The 21542-nt window shown below is 38.1% G+C and overlaps 1 protein-coding gene across 4 annotated transcripts in view; it reads right to left on the bottom strand.

The window, feature by feature from the left end:
* Positions 1 to 13368: 13368 nt before the first annotated feature.
* FOXN2 (forkhead box N2) overlaps positions 13369 to 21542 on the bottom strand; it is a 99440-nt gene continuing 91266 nt past the window's right edge. For all 4 annotated transcript variants that reach the window (XM_088149127.1, XM_025168889.2, XM_007431723.4 and 1 more), the window contains one exon: positions 13369 to 21098. In XM_088149127.1, the coding sequence (XP_088005253.1) occupies positions 20572 to 21098 (527 nt within the window). In that variant the 3' untranslated portion in view covers positions 13369 to 20571. The remainder of the gene's footprint in view (positions 21099 to 21542) is intronic.

The raw sequence follows: 21542 nt of genomic DNA, 5'->3' as shown, positions 1-21542 counted from the left end.
GGTTTTAATAGTCTTCCAGAAGTACAAGAGGGTTGGCACCATCTGAATCTCAGGGGGGAGGCTGTTCCATAGGGAAGGTGCTATGACAGAGAAGGCAGATGCCTCCCTCTCCCCACAAGATGGCATTATTTAATAGAGGGAATTTGGAACATGCCCGCCCTGTTGGATCTGATGGAATAGGCAGAAACCCACAGAAATAGATGGTCCCACAAGTAAACTAGCCCGTGCCATGTAGAATGTTTTCATAGAATAAAAGACAAATTGGAAGGGGAGGGGAGGGAGGAAGGAAGGAAATGCAAGAAATAAAGAGAGAAAAACTAAAGGAATATATGAATGACTTCCGACCTTTTCAACAGGTAATTACAATCTTATTATCCTTCCTCCTTCTTAGATGTTATATAAGCCCCTTCAGCCCCTCATTTAATTCACGTCTTTCTTAATCTTCAGATCCATAAATTATCATTTCATTTATTTCTTCATTCAGCAAAAAGTTCATATAAGGTTTCAAGTTTTTCAGAAAAGCTTTTGTTTTTTTCTCTGACCAAACAGGTCAGTTTTGCCTTTTCTGTGAATTCTGATATTTTCACAATCCCTTCCTCCACTGTGGCAGTTTCAGTATTCTTCCATCGTTGTACATGCAATAATCTTGCTGCAGTTACCGTATACTTTGGAATCATGTATTCTACCATAATTTTTTTTAATTCATTGCCCATAAGTCCCAATAAAAAGAATTCTGATTTTTTCACAATATTAATTTTTAAAATCCTTTGCATCATTGTATGAATTTGTATCCAAAATTTCTTTGCTTTCTCACAAAGTCCATCATGCATAATAAAATGTCCCCTCCTGCTTTACACATTTCCAACACTGGTTTGAAATACCTTTGTACATTTTTGACAATTTCTGTAAGGTCATATACTAACGGTGCATCATTTTATTTAAAAAATCTCTTAAATTATGACACTGTAATATATTACCCCTCTAGACCAAGCTGGGAATGTAGTATAAGTCTTGACCTGATGCCTGCATGTGAAACAAGAAGTTGAGATTTAATACCTGCAAGATAAAGGTGTTTGCCAGAAACCATTTGGCATTCTACTTACCCAGTAATAACTCTGGACAGGGAATAGCTCTTCCTGTAAGAGAAGATCAGCAACTTGCTGAAAGTTGGACAGCACATACATTTAAATTATCATTATTATTATCATCATCAACTTGGGGGACCTCCTAGACTCACAGCTATAGCTAGATGAGCAAATGAAGCCATGGCTATGGGGGCCTTTGGCTGGTACATGACTTATTGTCCTTCCTGAAGCATAAGGCCCTGTCCATGGTTTTGTGTTTATTGCCTGGAGAATGGACTATTGCAATGAAGCTGCCTTTAAAGACTACCTGGAAGCTGCAGAATGGCATAGAATGCATTTGCCATCTGTACCAAATAATATCAGCTTTGTGGGTACTTTGCTAGCTTCCAACAGGGTTCCAAGTATAATTCAGAGTGCTGGTTTTAATCTATAAAACCCATTTATGGCTCCTCCCCTAAGCAGTCTTTGCCTAGGTTCCAACATTGGACACAAGCATGTCACATGGGTTGCAAAGCAGTGCACATTTCATCACTTGTTCCCTCTGCCAATGTCTATGACCCAAAGGTTCAGGATGGTACTCGACTTGATTGTGTTCAGGAAGGCAGTCAAAACTAAGCTCCTCCACAGAGGGTTTTAATTAGTTTTAATGAACCATTTATTTAAATTTGGTGTGGTCACTTAATATGATGTATACTGTGATAATCTGTTGATTTTATTTGTTTAATGAATGTTATGATTTTGGAAACTTCCAGGAGTTCATATGGAGTTGGTGGTATCTACAAGAAAATAAACACAATAAATGTTTTTTAGTTCCATTTGTACACTATTTTTATGAGCAATTCATTACTCTAAAATGAATTGGGAGTAAATTTGATGCAATATAAAATTCAAGTCTAATGAAAAATGTGATGTAGTGAGAATGCATATGTTATTATTTTCTTCTTGCTCCTCCTTCTTCATAACATCTCATGTCTGAGAAGCTTCCAGAGAGTTATTAAGCAGGATATAAAAGATAAAATCTTATTCGAATCAAATTTGACTCCTAGTGACTTAAATGAGTTGCAGACAGGTGCCTTTCCTGCTCTTGAAGTGTATCTTCCCAGACAAATCCAACACACTACAAAGTCCAAATCAATACTGCTGCAATTTTCCTTATTTTTAAGTCAACATGCAAGCATACTCGTTTTAAATGTTTACAAAGCACCTATTAGTCCATGCTTCCATACAGAAACCTACTGTGAAAAATACTGTATCCTTCCCTATTAGATGGATTTTTTGTGATAAGGAAAAAGATGGAAGAAACAATAACAGAATATGAGATTGTGACAAATGAAAGATATGTCTATACCACTTGTTATACATCTTATGTGTGGAATAGGCAATTAATATAAAAACCTGATCAGAAAGCATACAGATAATGTTTATAGATGGTGTTATAAGGCAGAAAAGCATAATCTGTCCATAAAATAGTACAATAGCATGAATAACAGAGTATTTAAAACAGTAATATTTAGAATTAAAGCATCTAAAAGTCTGGTGAAATATAAATGCATGGTGGTGGATCAAACTTTGATTTTTCAACTCATCTTCAGTGATTCTGAAAATCTAATGATAAGTCAATAAACCCTATCCTGGGCAGATTCATTAGGGTGAATTGTTTGATGCAGAACAAGGAATATGGAAGCCTGTACAGTACTGCACAGTTAATACATTTCACAGACATAAGAAGATGTGATATATATCACACATAAATATGGATACATTGTAGTTTAGTGATACTTAAAATGGATTGCTGCTTCTAAAGAGTGTTCATTGAAATTATTGTACAAACAGATGTTAGGTAGAAAGCACAACAGTCACAGCTTCTCAGATGGTATTCACAAAAAAACCCCATCTTCTTACATTATAATCCATGAAACAGTAATCTTTGCCTTTGGTATTGGTATTTTGTAATACATTTATTAAATGTATATAAGTCAAATGCATCATTTTGTACCTTGGCACTCTTTTGATTAACTGAAACATATCTTTTGTGCTAAAGGACTCAAAATCACTAATGTAAATTCAAATCCATGAAGGTGTATTAAAAAAATAATAATCTCTCCCTGCTTGATAGTCACGTGTTTGACTACAGTAGTTCAACAGAAGAGAAATAAAAGTTAGCAAGTGGTAAATTGATCAGGTGTTCTCAATAAGCCTTATAGTATCTTCAGTTTGGCTAAATGTATCTAATATTAATGCACTAAGATTCAAAATATATATGTATTCATCTGTTATAAAAATGTTGACTAGTTCAGACATATAATTCAGGCATGAGTAGTATGCTTGGCCTTCAAGATTCTGAGATAAGACTTCCTACTTGGAGTTTCTAAGACTGGGTATTTTTAAGAGCTTAAGTTAATTGTTCTGGCTAATATCACATTAAGCAAATGATGATTGTTGTCATGAGGAATATTTGTTAGACTATTTTCCTGAATGATTGTAAGATAACCAGAGAATGTTAGGAAGAAGAAAAGTCCATTAATAAAGTGGTAAGCTTTCTTTTCCATTCCAGCTCCTAGGCTGTAATCTCCTTACTTGAAAAGCAGAATAGCATTGCAGTCGGCATCTGATGAAGTGAGTTACAGCTCAAGAAAGCTTAAGCCTTTTAATAAAATTTGTTAGTAGGAAAAGGTACTACCAAACTCCTCCTGATTTTTGGCTATCACAGACTAACACAGCTTTCCTCCTGCAGTGAGAGTGTTAGGTCACTTGCAGATAAGTATTTATTGTACACACATTTGTTGTGCTTGAAAATATGGTGTGGAGGAAATATCCTGGGGAGCTGGGGGAATGGCAGGGAGCAAACACTAGTTTGGCTTCTGGCTTTGGCTTTGTGTCCTGCAGTGCCCACTTGGGCAGGCATTTTGTGAATAAGCAGCCATTTTGAGTCCTTGCCCATAACATCCTCCCAAAGTTCCCAATGCATCCCCTGGTTCAAAAAGATTGCCAAACTTGAATAGATAGATAGATAGATAGATAGATAGATAGATAGATAGATAGATAGATATTTGTTTGTTTCTTTGTTTGTTTGTTTGTTTGTTTGTTTAATTTATATAGCTGCCCATCTCACATTGTGACTCTGGGTGGCATACACAGTCAAAAAAAAATTCAGCATAATTAAAAACAAACCATTAAAAATACAATTAAAACAGTTAAAAACTATAATAAAAACATGGAAGAGTACATTCTAAATTTAAACATAATGCAACCATTTAACAGGCTCTCCATTTCCATGGGATCCCCAGGCATGATGACAAGACCACATTTTAAGGGACTTCTGGAAGGTTGACAGGGTAGGGGCCAAACTCACCTTGGGGAGAATTATTTCCAAAGGGCAGGTGCCAAAGCAGAAAAGGCTCCCTTCCTGGGTCCTGCCAAATGAAGCTCCATGGCTGATGGGACCTGCCACATGCTCCTCCTTTTGAACCTGATGGGATGGGTAGATGTAACCAGGGAGAGGGGGTCCCTGAAATAACCTGGCCCCATGTTATGTAGGACTTTAAAAGTTATAACCAGCACCTTGAATTGGACTAGAATTGTTTTCAGCTGATTTTAAAATGGCATAAGTTTTGTTTTTATATGACAGTTCTTGAAATGCTTGAAAAAGTTTGCTGGATATCTTTCTTGATTATTTCAAGGCAAAGAGGCAGTAGATACGATAACAACAGTGACACAATCCATGGATGCAAGTTGAAAATGTCCAAGAAAAAGATTATGGGCAAATGATAGGATATCAAATGCACATTAACAAAGCACAGACCATGATTTGCTGCTGGTATTGGAGGTTAAATGGCGGGGGGGGCTTAAACTTTTATGAATTTTCCAACTTTCTCTTAATTCTGAGCCATGTTTATAAAATTTATTTATTTATTTATTTATCAAATTTATATGGCCATCCTCTCACACCAATTGACTCTGAGCAGGGGCAATAAAACCAACAAATGTCCTACAAAACCAGTTTAAAACAATTAAAACAATAAACATAGATAAAATAAGTCCGTAAAGGGGAAAATATATAAAATGTAGCAAGCGTGTGGGCTCCCTATTACCAGGGGATCCGCAGGCTTGCTGAAAATTTTTTAGGGTTTTCTGGAAGGCCATAAGGGTTGGGGCTAAATGCTTCTGCATATTTAAATCTTCCTATTGAAAGCTAGTTAAGATTTACTGTATCCCATTGGATGTATAATATAATTTTGCTCTTTATTTTTAATACACTAGGGGGAGCTTTTTGACTATGGTTTGTAATTTCTGTTTTTCTTGAATAGGACAGAAATACAGGAATTTACTGCCTAAAGCGTCACATAATTTTAAAATACATATTATTTTGTAAACAGCACAGAAAGCAAAATCATACATTTAACAGTCATATTGTCATAAAAAAATGTTTTGTTTTGGTTTTTTTGTTTTGTTTTGTTTTTTGGAAACCCTGACTTTACTCTGGTAATTCTAATTGCCCTTGAAAATATTTAATTGGTAGTTGAAGTCTATTTGTTTCTGCTTATGTAGCACAAATTTGGAAACTCTGTTTCTATAAATCAGTTTACTTCACTAGTCCCCTAAACAAGCCTGCCATCAACTTTTCTTACACACATATTTGGCAAGTTGAGTTCTACGGTACTAGCCTTTTTGAAATTTTCACTATTTAGCAGTCTTAAAGAATTATGGGACAAACCTGACCAGCACAAGCTTTAAATGTAAGACTGGTATTCTTGAATAAACACTGCAGTTGCGTGAATATTCTTTGGTGATTTGAAGCATCTCTTTACATGATGTTTTTCTCTTGGCAATATCTTTGTGACATAGATTGTGGTGACAGGAGTTGGGGGGTCAACATCTGCAATGTGGCAGTATGTCTTTGTGATCCAAGCCCCTCCCTTCTTGTGTGTTCATTGTAGATATGTGCAAAAGGGAAAGGGCTTGGACCATGACACCATGCCTGCATTCTTGCAGATTTTGACCCCTCCTTTAGATATGCTCTGTGGTGATAATCACAATTTTGCTTTGATGTAAGTTTATGCTTATCAGAAAGTTACAGTGTCCTTTCATATGAAAAATAAGCCAAAATGTTATTGTTATGTCCAGTGCCAGATGGGGTTACAATTCTGCCCTGTCTCTCCTCTATCATGGCCCCATTCTATCACACACCCAGCCATACTATCATTTTTCATGTCTGAATACATCCCCTTCTATAGAACCAGATATATTTAACTGACTTAGTTCACAGACTAAGAATTTTTATGAACAGACAAAATCAATACACTCTAGATGTTCAGGAGAGAGAATGACAATTCATCCTGGATTAATGAGAAATAGAGGTAAATGGATGGGTGGAAACATTTTTCCAGTTTTTCAGGCATAAATAAATGCTTAGAAGTGAGCCAATAATCAAGTGGAAAGTGAAAATATTGGACATTCATCATTATATAACTTTGCAGAAATCATTTCCTTTTGTATTCAGTGGTACCTCTAGTTACGAACTTAATCCATTCCGTGACTCTGGTTGCAACTCGAGTTCGTCTCAAGTCAAGGTAAAGTTTCCCATAAGGTTCAATGTAAATACGGCTAATCCGCCCTCCGAATTTGGTCGCACCCCGAGGTAAATTTCCCCCATAAGGTTCAATGTAAATACAGCTAAACAGTTCTGAAACATATGCATTTTATTTTTAAACCTCAAAAACATGAAAAAAAGTACAGTACAGCACAGTATGAAGAGGGAGAATGGGGTGGGGAGGCAGTTATTGTTTGGAGGGAGAGTCCCCCTCCAAAGGGACATCGGGGAGATCTCCTTCAGGGGTTTCCTCTCTTCTTTGCCTCTTAGCTGCAGGCTCAGTTCTGGGGAAAAACCTGTCTAAAGTCAGTTGCCAGCCTGCTCTGCATTTTCTTTGGAGCCATGCTGACAAGCACACCAAAAACCTTCCAAACGCCACAAAACACACCACAAGCCTCACCGAACGTCTCCTTGCTACCGCGATCTCGCCCACAGGAAGCCGCGACCGCGTGGCAGCAGGGAAAATGGCCGCGGATCCAGTTCGTAACTCAAGGCATAGTTTGCAAGTAGAGGTAAATTTTTGGGGCCGGAGCTGGTCGTATCTTGAAAAATTCGTAAGGAGGGGCGTTCGTAACTAGAGGTACCACTGTATTTTTGTTTATATTATATCTGAAACTATGTCTTTTAAAGACTTTCAACTACTTTTACTTTTAAATTCTAAAATTTCTTATTTAAATTCCATAGTTGATTAAAAGATTTGAAAATTTTAAAAACAAATGACCAAAAGGAGAGGAAAATTAGAAATAAAAGTAATCATGTAGCAAAATATAGACATGTAATTTTCAACCAGGAAATCAAACTAAAGCAGAACCAAAGCCTAGAACATTCTTTTTCTTGAACTGAGAAAATTCCAGAATTCAGTTCTGAAAGTGTCTCTTAAATTGCATCAGAACTGGAGATTGAAAAGTAGGTTTAGCATAGGTGTTCAACCAAATAAATACTTCAAGGGACAATATTTTCATCAGAATCAGAATGAATATGTAAAGTAAACCAATATCAGGAGGTGGATTATTTATTTTGGATTTCTGCAGGCTTCTGTGTTTTGCCCTCTTCAAAGAAAGGTACATATATCTCCCTGATGTCAATGTCATCCTTATTGACAATCCAGGTTGGTCTCATCAAATGAACAAAGAGGAAGAGTATTAACTTTATTCACCATAATGCTGTAATGGAACAATGACAGGTTCTGAAGGAAGAGTCAGGTGTTTGGCAATATAGAGAACAGCAAGATGAGGCTGCATAAATCTGGACTATAGACAAGACAAGACCAGTGTTGTGGGCACAGATGGTAAACTTGGCATTGCCAAGCTATTCCACTGATACTATAAAAAAATTAAATGCAGCTCAGAGATACAACTGATAATTAATTGTTTCTCTAGTTCTGTTGCAAAAGTTTAAATATATATTAGTCATGTTCCCACAACACAAAAGACCCAATATCTCCCAGTCACTAGATTTCCAGTGTGTGTCTGCAGTGCACGATGACTGATGTATATTGTGGTGATCATTTTTACAGTCTTCTCAGCTATTGCAAAGAAAGCTAGGAAGTTATCACTTCCTGCCTCACTTCCCTTTTCTTTGTCATGCAAGCTGAAACAACAACAAAAATTATAACAGCCTATAAACAATTTCAAGAGAAGCCTCAAATCTAGTAGTAGACTGTTCCACAGCATTGGCCCTACCATGAAAGCAGCAGAAATCCCTGTTGTTAAATGTATCAAGTGGGGTGGGGAGGAACCTGTAAGAGGATCTGGAAACAGAGGACAAATGACAGAGAAGGCAATCTTTTAGGCAACTCAGATTCAAATTGTATAAGTAGGGCTTTGTATACTGATGCAGGCAATTTTTTTACAATAACATCTTAAGATCTCTTAGCTTGCTCTGTCCAAATGTGCAAATAGACCTTGTATTTAAATATTTTCATGTGAAATGGAACTGGTTGGTTATGTGGGCTGAACCCATTTTTAAACCTGTAGTGGTTTGGGAAATATTAAATAAACAAATAAAACTCCAAACTAAATACCCAAAATTAATGGTTTGACTCCTTTCTTGCAACTGACTGTTTTTTATGTGATTTTTTCCCCCAAGCCTGAGCTGCTAAGAGGCTCTGGTGGTTCATATGTTATGGTTTGTCTCAACATCTTTGTATTCAGGGATGTAATATCTGAGGACCTGAAAGGATGGTTTAGCTATCATGTCATGTGTTCCCTGTGTCCAATTTTGGAAGCCACCTGAGCTAAACTCCTGCACCATGTGGCAAACTATACAACTTATGCATCACGTGAAAAAAGTTTCTACTGTTCAGGCAGGTTTATAGGAATTTCACAAATGGCAGTTTTCATCAGGCTGGGGTTGGGTGCAGCCGTTTTTGGGAAAGAGCCATTGTGAGTCATCAAAAGTCATCAGCCAAAGCTGAAATCAGGCCTCTAGATGCTGGTGGCACCAGGCTCTGAATCGCTGCTTTGTTTCTCTTATCGTAGCAACAGTAGGACTGGACCATTGAAATATGTGCTTTTCTATAGCAGTTCCAACAAACGTCTCTAATGGGGCAATACCTTTCAGGCCAATTTATTGTTATTTTATGAAACCAGGCAGAATACTTTGGGTGGGAGAAGAGAAAATGAAAGAGACCCAAGGGTTATTGGATTTCTTTGAGAAATGTATTCCAGGCTTTTCCTCACCAGAAAAAAGTTGTTTGAAGTGGCATCAAAATTTAAGAAGTATAATTAGAGCATATTTAAGATAAACTATGAAGCAATACCAAAAACTAATGATAACTAACAATAATAGTTTTAATAAACATTAGGCAGTAAAACATTGCTTAAAAAGAGATACCTTGATGATATGTGAGCTGGGAGGCTATATAAATTCAATCAACCAATAAAATCTAACACAGATAAGGAAGAAAATGATCTAATCTCAATGCAGAGAATTTTACATACAGTTAATGCTACTAAGTAAGTTTTTCCACACTTTGTCATCAACTCTGTCAACATTATAATGCTGTGAAAGCACTAAATGATGCTAATACTATTTGCCACAGTAGGATTCTGTGTAAACTAGGAACTATTTTAATCCTCTTTTGCCTGTTAAAGATCTCTGATAATCCCAAGTGCGTCAGTTACTGCATGTACATCCCAAATGGCTGGAAGTGGACAATAGCATGTTGGCTTGCATGATAGTCTCTAGGTCCTAGCTTGCATAGAATATCATGCGCATGCTTGGAGCAAAATGCTTGGAGCATGCTGGGCTTTGGTTGTACTTGTAGCAGATGTGCCCAGACTGATTCATACTGTCTTTACCATTAGTTGTGATTGCAGCATGTGGCACAGGTAGAACTAAGGCTGGTCATTTAGCCTGCACCTTCCTTGTCTTACTAAAAAGCATTAACTGAAAGCCTTGATTGACCAAAGTCATGATTGGACATCAAAGGTAAGTATCTATGGGTACATCTGACCATGTCAGATAGGAGGTTGCAACTTGAAACGCAAGACAACTAAACAGCATGACTTAATAAAAGAAATGAAAGAGAAAAATACGTTGTGTGTCTAGGAAGCAAAGAGAAAGGGGAAAGATGGAACAGTTCTGAATGAAAGTGGTATGATCTTGTAACGTTGATCACAAAATGGAAGAAACCAAGAAAATCAGTTTTATTATCAAACATTAGTGGCAGAAAGCATCACATTGGGCTAGAAGTAGATTTGCTGAGGACTTCTTTCAATATCCTCTGGCAGTAACTGTACTTAACGCCAAGTTGCTGTGAGTCATTCCTTCAATTTCCCACAATACCCCCAGTAACAATTATATCTCTTTCAAACAATGTTTTCCGGTCCTTGAATAAAGCCCTGCTTTTGCTGATCAGGGGACCCAAGCAAATTTGGCCCTGTCCTCAAAATACAGCCGTTAAGTCTGGCTGGGAATTCTGGGTATTTCAGTCTTAACACATCTGGAGAGTGGCAGGCTGCTTTAGAAGGCAAAGTGTTTTATACACAGATGGCAGGGATAAATGAGTTGCTGAGTGGGTCTATGTAGCCATCCTTTCCATTTGCCTTTTCATCAGCCCAAATACTAGTATTTCTTAGTAGTATTTCTAATTTTCTTGCTCCCCAAACCATTATATATACATGCATACATACATACATACACGAATATGAAATCAGGAAATACTGTAGGTGGAATGAATCCTGGTTCTTCTAGAGTTAAATCTTTAAAATTAGGTCTTGCTGAAAGAAAGCTGGCTTGGTTTCCTAGCAACCACTGCATGGGATGCTACTGTCATTCACTGGATACTTCCCTGGAGAGTCAACCTTCTGCTCATACAAAACAGGTTATGATTGGGTGGAGATGACATCATGCTACTTGACAAGAAATACAAATTGTTCCAAAGGCATCTCTGAATGCAATGACTTTCAAACTCATTCCAGAAGAAATCTTTTTGTTTAAAATAGCTTTCCGTAACATGATGCTCTCTAGAAGTTTTGGACTACGGTTGCCTCAGGGTTGGAGAAAAGCTTATGGATTCATCAAGCAAAATTCCTGTAAAGGGATCATTCCATTCCTGAGACCCAGTTTAGCTAATCTTAGCAAGAGTCTGCAGAAAGAAAGAAGGGTGGGTGGGTGTGACACAATTTCTATTATTGGCTCCATAAGAGGAGTACAGACAGATAGTGAAAGAATCTTTTTCAGACATCCAATTTGTTTATGAGTTTCAGGACACTTTTGGATTAATACAAGTTTATATGAAAGGAAGCACCATATATGTAAGCAAAACCTGTAGAAGTTACAAGTACACTTTAGTCCTTGAACCAAGCTGTGCCCAGGGCCCCAGAAGCATCTGATTAGGGATTAAAAACTGGAAACATAATTATGCAAAACAGACAGAGACACCCACTACCCTCCTGCAGAACATAAATGGTATTTCCTTTGTTTTCCCAACTTCTAAAATACCTTTTTTCCAACCTGGAGTTTTCCAGATGTGATTAACTTTATTTCCCATAGAAAAATGCTGCTGAATTATGTCAGTTATAGTTCAACAAAACTGCAAGGCACCAGATTGGGGAAGGCTGTTCTACAAGCTTCCAGTCTGGACTTGTCACAGACTTTTTGCTCAATCTGATTTAGGATACTCGCCAACCTATCTGTAACCCACCTCTCTTTTCCTAAAATATCACTTCACGTAAATAAAAAACAGACACTGACAGTGAGCTGATATTGAGAAGCTAATTTGTAGGACTTAAGTTTTGACAAAGTGCATCATGTAGTCAAGCTGTTGGAATTGACCTTGAAGTCTTCTCCAGCATTCAGAGTTGGGTGAAGATTGCAAATTCCCAAGTAGCTTTCTAATTGTGGATCTGACAATGCACAATGGAGAGGCTACTTAGATTCTGGATTTCTCTGGAAGTGTGTATACTGCCCATCACAAATCACTAGCTGACTTCCATGTTGCTCAACAGCTGAGCACTCTCCTTCCATGTGGATGTTGTGGCATTGTTCACCAATATTTCCATTTGTAAGGATCTCAAAGGAAAAGGACTAGGAAAGCATATGACTTAATATGGACAGTGCCAACTATGTTACTAAAGACCATAGGTGTAGATGTACATCTCTGCCTTTAAACATGTATTTATATCCCATCTTTCCTTCAGAAATTTGAAGTGCTGGATATAGATCTTCCTCCACCCATCCTACACAATTTAGCTTAGCATCAAACCTGTACAATGGGTTAAACTAAGTATAAATTTCTGGCCCAAAATCACTTTGCAAGGTGGATGATTGGGTTGATTTGAACCTGTTTATTTCCCAGTTCTAGGCCAATACTCTAACCACTGCACACAGCCTGTCATTGCATAATCTGAAGCAGCCAGCTGAATTAACCATGACAACAGGTGTAATAAAACACTGAAAGGTTCTAATATTAACTTAACCTTCTAAGGTATCATCATTTTATTTCTCCCTATGACAATCCTGTGTTTGTCCACATGAGGAAGCTGTACAAGAGAAACTTTTTTTGCTGTAACTCTCTGTAATGGAATTTCAGAGAACTGCAGAAAGAACTGAAATGACTCCTTGATTGATAATTGAAACCACCAGGGTTCTTTCAGCATCTGTCCCCTCAAAACTGTCTTTTACATTATTGAAACAGCTTTAAGAGGGAAAAGATTTCCTAAATAAATGAGTTTGGGATCATAGCTCTTTATGTGTCTGCATACAAGTGAACAGTGGCCTTTTCTGAGTAATTGCAAGGACAGAGCAAATGACAGGAGTCAAGAAGCACGCAACAAAGAATTACCTCCCACATGGAGCTAATTCTTATTCTAGCTAATAAATATGCAAAACTTGGAAAGTCCAGTCCACTCCCCCACCTCAAATTTGTTTTGTGGGTAAAGGGTTTTTTTCTTTTTCTTTTTTGAGTCATTGTTGACTCCTGCTGACTGCCTGGACAAGTCCCTGCCATTTTCTTGGCAAGATTTCAGAAGTGGTTTGCCACTGCCTCTTTCTTAGGGCGGAGAGAGAGCGACTGGCCCAAGGTCACCCATTTGGCCTCGTGTCCAAGGCTGGACTAGAACTCAGAGTCTCCTGGCTGCTAGCCTGATGCCTTAACCACTACACCAAACTGGTGTTACACTTCTATGGAAAGTGTAAAATAAAGATTTGCTGTATTATCAAAATGCAAAGAAATCCATCACTCCAAAGTGTTATAAAACAAAGTTTATTTTGAAATACTTTATCATAATGAATTGCATCTCTTTGGTAAAAATAAACTCCATCAACATTTTAATTAATAGAGGTTAGCATACAAAAACATCTTTAAACCAGGTAAACTACTAAACTGGGCTCAGGGAATTTCAGGTTAGAAACGGGTTAATCTATTGGCAGAGTTAGTCTCAGTCAATCCAAGAAGTGGCAGGGGCAGGTGGTGGGGAGAAACAAGCTAATGTAAGGTTTTTTTAAAAAACAAACAAAAAAGAATTTTGCTTACTTTGATCTGAAAGCATTCTTACAATTTCCATTTTTAAATAAATAATAGTTACAGTGAATTGGCAATTGTAAATGGTCTATCACTACAAGATGGCAATGTAATACTTTTAAATTATACACTTTAGGTCTGAAAAAAAATACACTTCTAAAAACAAATCTTTTCTTGGCACTGGCAGTTAAACTGTGGAGAATGTGCTTTTTTTTTCAAATAAATGGCAGGTACAAGATTTTTTAAAAATACTCTATTCCTCTTTTTCAATAAATATTTTGACTACCCCATCATTAGCATTGCAGGGTGTGCTTTGCTTTTACTGTCGTATTTGCTTTAGCCAAATAAAGGAGCTGCAAACTGTTCCAATTCAAAGTTGGGCTTTTCTAAGAAAGGCTGCCTGCACTTCTCACAGAAGCTATAATTTAGCTCCAGAATATGAAATGGAGAAAGATTTGCACAATACTGACATCAGCTGCTACCTCAAGAACAGGTGGGTCTCCCGCAGAAAGGACCTCTAAGCTAATTTTTAGGAGTTGAAGAGGATCAGGTAATATTCCACTACCAGCTCTTTTTCCCTGATGCTAAACTAATTTTCTGAAGAGAATTTACTTAAAAAAAATTAAAGGTAGATTATACTTAGCATCTGAAACAAAGTGTGCCCATGTTCGCTTCTCCTGACTACAATGTATACAATCGCTGGCACAGGGCCACAATGCTGCACACACTTTCTCAAAGGTGGTAGCCAACATTATAGAGTACAATGCAGGCTGGCCTAGAGGAAATGATCCCATATGTTAAGAGGGCACAGATTGGCTGGCCTAGATATATTCTCTGTGCAGCAAGTACTTGTCACACATATCAGTTCCATGCTGTTCAATCATTGCAACTGTCCCTAGCCTTTCCCTCTCCCCAAGAGATTTAGCTATGCTGACAAGGAATATTAGGAGTTTGTAGGACCAGCACATCTGGAGAATGCTTGGCTGAAGAAAGCTAATATAGCACATCCTGAGATGTGGTTTGTTTCTCCCTTTCATCTGGGCATACAATGGTGCTAAATTCTCCTATTTCCCTTTCTCTCAAAATGAGCAAAAACATTAGTATATCTGGAACAATACCATATGCTCCCAGCGTAAGTTCCTTGTTTCTAGAAGCTAATGCGTCAGGAAGGATTCTAGCCTACTAGTTTTCTACATGCAAGAATTATTCTTTCATGAAACCAAACTTAGAGTAGAACAATTCAAGTACTGTATGTGTGTACTGCACACAGTAAGAGGATGTGGATACATCTTTCATCTGCATCACAGCTACTATACTTCACAATAATATGTCTCTAACCTTGCTGAATGTAACCCTATCCTTGGCCATTCCCATTTGTGCTGGGATGATCCTGGAGTGCACAAATTTCGGAGGGGAGGGATGCCTGACTGCACTGAAAGCATCCCAATTTACTAGTCAAATATACTAGCATCATCTGGACGTGTTTCAAATGTACTAGAGCTAGTTAACCTAATGCAAAGAAAGTGAGGACTTCCTTGTGGAGATGTGAAATACTTATTTCTCTTTGAATATTAGAACAGTGAATTCAGCATGGATTTTGGCCATAGGAAGACACATACGTTTTGTGAGTACGGCTAGTAAAGGCAAAAAATGCAGCTCTTCCCCATATCCACAGAACTTGGATACAGCAGTTCCCTTGTTCATGCAATTTCCACAATGAATTTAGAGATGAATCAACTCTGACATATTACAACATCCATGTTGTTCTACCCATTCTAGAGAAAATAAACCTCTAAATCTCTGCTCAGGATCACTTCCAAAGCGGGGGGAGGGGAGGCATGTTATATTTTTGCAACTCAAAAAGCACCATGCATATAGTAAACAAGCATATCGGGAGAAAAAAACCCAAACGTCTCTCCAATATGCTATTTGCTACCTGCAAATATATTACTTCCCATCCATAGGCAGAAATTGTACAATCAAAGGATTTCCCAAAGTCATGCTATGTAACGTAGCCAAGACTGCAATCCCCCACAATCATAGCTCTTTAAATCTGGACTTTCTGAAGCATCCGTTCTCACCAAATGCTTTTATTGCTCTGCCTTTGGACTCGAAGACCAACAGGGAAAGTGCTACTGATGCTAATGATCACTATACATTTTCCATCATAATGGTGACCCTAGACTTTTTCTTACTAATGGGAGGACACTGAAAGACAATTGTGCACATGCCAACTTTTGCCTGGAGAAAAGAGAGATTGCAAACAGACTTTTAACAGGTCAAATGTAGGACAACAAAACTGAGCAAATGAGCTCTTAAGGAAAGTAGCCTCAAGTATGAAAATCTGGCCAATTTTTATGAGAACTGAACTCAGCTTTTCTCAACTTTCAAAAGATATGCAAGATCCAAAGAAACACATTTCTTTATAACCATATTACCTGCATTGCTATGGAAACAAATTTCACATCACGCAAGTTATTAAACACACATTTTAGACAAATGTTAAATGGGACATCTCTGCACAACATACAGGACTTAAAATGTGCCTTGGCACTTAATATACAGGCTTGCTTATTAATTTGTGAGTGGTGACTTCATATTAAATCCCCATGCTGTAGGTGCACTGGACCACATACATAGTACAATATTCTTTACTTACCCAAATAAGGTCACATGTTACCATGTAGCAAACCCCATCTCATGGGAAGGATATATGACTAGAACCATTCACAAGTTCAGATGTGGGCACATACTTAATTTTGCTTTCTCTGAATTTCTGTAAAAGTTTTCAACTCCCATGATTTCTACTACGGTGAGATTTTTGTGAATCAATTCTACCCAATGACACAAACTGATTACTGAGCAACTATATTTCAGTTTCTATTTATTGACTGGCTTCTTTTATTCAATGTAGGTACCTTTTGGCAGAAAATGCCATACTTCTTAAGCATACAAAGAGCCTTAAATAGCCCTGACCTAGCATGTTTGCAGGGCACACCAGGCTTCCAGATGCTATCTTTTACAAAAGTAAGACCTAGTAACACTGTGACTTGGTTTTTTGTAGTGGTAACACAATGGAAGACCCTGTTCAAAGAGGGGCAAATATTATTTGTAGAGCTTCTGACAGCAAATAAGAATAATATATTTAAAGCAACTTTTAATCCATGGGTCTTTTTCCAATTCTGTTTAATTATGCTGTGGCAGAACTCCCAATATTAATTAATTAATTAAATGAAAAAATCAGGAAGATAGAAATTATCACAAAGTATATCTGACTTGGAAGTAGACCCTTACATAACTCCTTCCCTAGCAAAACCTAATCAGCAAGTTATCTCAAAAGTGATTGTGGCAGGCAGACTGTTTTTCGCCAATCCATGAGAATTTCTGGATTGAAAAGCAGAAGCAGGCAATATACAGAATGAACACCATTTGTGTTTAAATTTGACATCAAAGAAAGTTGTCTACAAACAGGTGAGCGTGCAAACATCCATGCATTAGTTTTTTGTTTTTGTCTATAAACTAGCAATGTGATTACAAGGTTGAGCCATTTATGTGTTGCTACCATTTTGACAAAAGATTTGTCTTGAAATACTAAAAACTACATAATTTCTTACAAACTTAAGGCCTACACCAGGAGAATCTCTGCTGATATTATTCTAATAGTACCGTCCTGGGTGTGCTGGGACTACAAATCTCAGCATTCCCATTGTTCATGGTGCCTGGGAATTCTGCAACTTGCAGTTACACTACAGCTGGATGTTGCCAGATTAAGGGAAGCTGTAACAGTAGCAGCATTCAACAAAGTAGGGCTGTGCAGTGCTTTGCATTCTAAGGCAAAAAATGCTTTAGAGCACATGGGGTGTGAACACTACGCCTCTCAGCAACTCCATAAAGCAGCTGCTTCTTTTCTGGGGATCAGAATACAGTACCTGCCAGTTGCTGGGCAATCTCAGGAAATGACAAATGTGATTTAAGGGATTGTAGATAGATGCTATGTGATTCTCTCCATAAGCTCTGAAGGACTACTTTGCCTTTGAATACAAAACTCTACACAAGCCTACAAGAAACCTCAAGGGGGCATGGCTCCTTTTAGTTCTGGAGCTCTTATAATCAGTCCAGTTAGGATCACTGGAACCTGGCTAAGGCATTGAACTCCTACCGAACATTTAAAAATAATTACAGTGGCAGAGGTTTTAGCAAGTATAAAGAGGCAGTATGCAAGAAAAGGCAGTGAAGTTAACTCCCAGACATTTACATCTTTGTCACTAAGAAGCCAAAGTAGCTCTATGTCATCAGTAGAAATGTAATCTATAAAAACTCACAAGAATGCAAATGCAGAGATGTAACAGACAGATCTGCTTAATGGGCCACCAGTGGCCTCCCTTCCCCTCATTCTCAAAAACATGGGAAAATAAATGTGCAGATGAAATGCCATTGTCAAGCTGCCACTCCAAACCAGGCAGAACAAGTTACACTTATGCTTTGATCATTATGCAACATTCAAGACATTCACAGGACACAACAGCCCCAGCCTGTAGCATGCAAACATTTCTTCCACAAGTGACCACTGAAAAGTAATGGAACTGCATTAACAGACTGCAGCCAGACACAGCTGTGCCATCTTGGAGAGACTCCTGTTTTTCTGAGTCAGGCTCACTGTTTCCAATGCTTTGCCTAGCTGTTTATTCCAATCAGGGCTGCCTGCCACATGACTCCAAACTCATCAACACAGCTGACAGGAACAACAACAAAATGTCTGGACTATACAGTTTGGCCTTGTACTTGTACTTCAGACTAGCTATCCCACAGGCAAGTAACTGCCCCTATTCCAACTGTGTAATAGCACCTAATCCACATAGTAGCGTTAGAAGCCCTAGTCCTCTCTTATGGCACCCAGAATTGGGAAGATGCACAACTGTTTCTGAATAAATGCCTAGGAGAGGCAGAAGTCCACAAATTCACAGAGACTTGGGTATGCACAAATGAATGGTCTCTGGATCCATATCCAGAATTAGTATTCCCCAGTACAATCCACAGAAACAGGTAATTCTCATATTACATGGTCCATGCATTATAAATACTATGTTCCGTGCACCACTGTCACACCACTTCTGGGCTTATCTCAGAATTCAACCAGAGAGATTATATTATTGCTGAAATAATGGATATAAAAGAATAACAAAACAGAATTCTATCCCATCTCTTAAGAACAATGGAGACTGCCAGGAGTGGACAGTATGTATTTCTAAGCTTCTTTTGTTGTCCCTAGGAATGCTAGGTTAAATCAAAGCAAAACTGAAATATGTAGGGTAAGGGAAATGGTCTTTCAGAAAGCTGCTACTGAAAGCCCTTGTTCTCACTCAGGTGATACACTCAACTGGACTATACTGCTGCAAAGGGCAAGAACAATCTCTCATGATCATCCCATCATGATTTTTTTTTTTAAAAAAAAAGCTCTACTCATAAAGAATCAGGGAGAAGATTAGGCTACAACTGTTCAACCAACAATGAATTTTCAATGCACTTATTTCTGTTGCATAAGGAATATAATTCCATTATGGTTTGCAGGGTGATGTGCTAGAGCCCCCAAAACAACTCTTAGCTTATTAAGAACTAGTCAAGTATCAACTACTTTAACCTAAAAAAAAAAAAATTCAAGTTCTCTGTGCAATGGTCATTTACAATTTAGCAATCACTCTTTTTCACTTAATTTGGGTATCAAGACAGGAAGAAGGGCCTCGGATTTGCAAACAGATTTATATATCATTAAGCCAATATATAATAATCACAATTAAAACAAACACAAGAGAAAGAACCAGCTCCTTCTCTTGTGTTAAAAACAGGAAGAAAATTCTAGATTAATCATTCAAGATTCCAGAGTCAAAATATGAAGATTCATGTGTTGTATTTCTCTCCCCTGCCCATCAATTTTATAATTGCAAATACCAGTCAACATGCAACTGATTATAATGGCAGTTTTATGCCATTTATGTTACCACAGACCCTTGGCTTATAAATTGAGGAAATCAGGTAACAATGGAAGCTAAAGCTGGAAGGCTATAAAAACACATCTTTACCATACATAGCTCTGCATTCTAGATCACAAAACAAATGGAGACACTTTCCTCTGTGGACCCCATAAGCAGTGAGAAAAGGGGACTGTACCTGCTTAATTGTCCAATTTCAGACGGGCCTCTCCACCTTCAGGACCACCAGATTTGTGTGTGCTGAGCACCAACTGGGAATTAGACATGTATATGCGCCATCTGCTTAATCTTCATCACCCCATTCTGAGGGCTAAGAATCATATAAACTGTGCCTATTTTGCATAAAGGGCAACATATCTCATCCACTCAGTATCTAACCCTCAGAACTAGAAAGACAGAGATCTCTTCCTGGGTGTGATCAGACCCTTTGCATATAGCCTCTTATCCTAAAGTACAATATATGAACATCTGGCAGGCCTGGAAATTGAAGAGGCGTATTGGGAAATGCCAAGCAATTCCCATCTCCACAATATACACACTTTTTTTAGAATCCCCTGTGCACAGGCCAAATTCATTCCTCCAGTTATCTGTTGGACCTACAAGCCACACCCTTAGCACAAAACGACCCAGTCAATGATATCCATGTGAATCAATCACTCTACAGATAATAATGAATATTCTATTTCCCTAAAATTATTGAGAGGAGAGACTTCACCATCTGTTTCACACAATTTCAGTTGGCCCTTCAATGCACAAATTAATTGCTCTTGTAATTAAAAATAAAAACAAAATTTTATAAATGGCAAAATTATAATCTGCAAAAATTAAGAACAAACAAAAAGTCCTTTTATGGCTTTGATCTCCCTTGCAAAGGGTAAAAGGAGGAGTATTGCCAGGCTAAAAAATAAAATATGTATTTATATATATATTGATCAATTATCTTCACACTGTGTTGTCATTTTTTTTCCTTCTCTTCTGGGTATGGCTCTTTGCAGTACTTATTAGTGAGCCGAGACAAGTGCTGATCCCAGCAAGATGAAGAAGAGACCCAGCAGCCTCTTTGAGTTCGTCATCAATTTCTTGGCAGAGCTCCTCCAGGACCTTCTGGTGAGGCTGGGCCTTGTCTGTGATACTGACACATGGCTGTGAGGTGTAACCACTGTCTGCTAGAGAATCATCATCATCTTCGTTGTCATCTGTGTCCACTTCACTCTGAAATCCTTCGCTGCCGTCACTCCCCGTCCGGGTGGCCTCTGAGACAAATTTGTATACATCATCAACAGAGGACAGGGAAGACACGCTGGAGAGTGATGCACAACGCTGCGCAGCCACACTGCTGGCACTATAGTTGTGGTCCTCCTTGGGGTCAATGTTAGGGACTGCTGGATCACTCTCTTCCTGGGTGTGGTTATGGAATGTGCTACCATACTTCCTTTTCTTGGAGAGCTTGAGGGGTGGTGGCTTTTCACCTAAGAAAGCAAGCAAGAATCTTCTGAAAACTCAAGGAGACAGTAAGTCCAGTAAACATGTTTCCATGTTTAAAGCATCAGGAAGGGATGCAACTAAAACACAGCTCAAGAGTATGAACGAAATGACTGAGATTCATCCTTTGTTACATGACCCTTTCCCTGTGTTTATTTCTCTGCTGAAATTTTAGATCATTCACTTCTGGGATATTTTTCATTATGTAAATCAACAAAGTGCTCTCCAAATGTGTTGGACTTCTACTTCCCCAGACAGCATGTATAATAGTCCTGCTGCCTGAGGGATTATGGAAATTGAAGTTCAATTTATGAACAGCATCAGGTAGGGAATACTAGGCTATGTTGTTTGATTGATCTCCCTCTCTCCCTCATCACACACAATCGCTCTCTCTCCCTTTCTGTTCATCTTTTTCTGGTTTCCAGGGTACT

This window comes from Python bivittatus, unplaced genomic scaffold, assembly GCF_059951505.1.
Source record: "Python bivittatus isolate LINGU-HERP-01145 unplaced genomic scaffold, Pbiv_v1 ctg000020_np1212, whole genome shotgun sequence".
Classification (NCBI taxonomy): domain Eukaryota; kingdom Metazoa; phylum Chordata; class Lepidosauria; order Squamata; family Pythonidae; genus Python; species Python bivittatus.
This window is presented reverse-complemented; position numbering and strand designations above follow the sequence as displayed.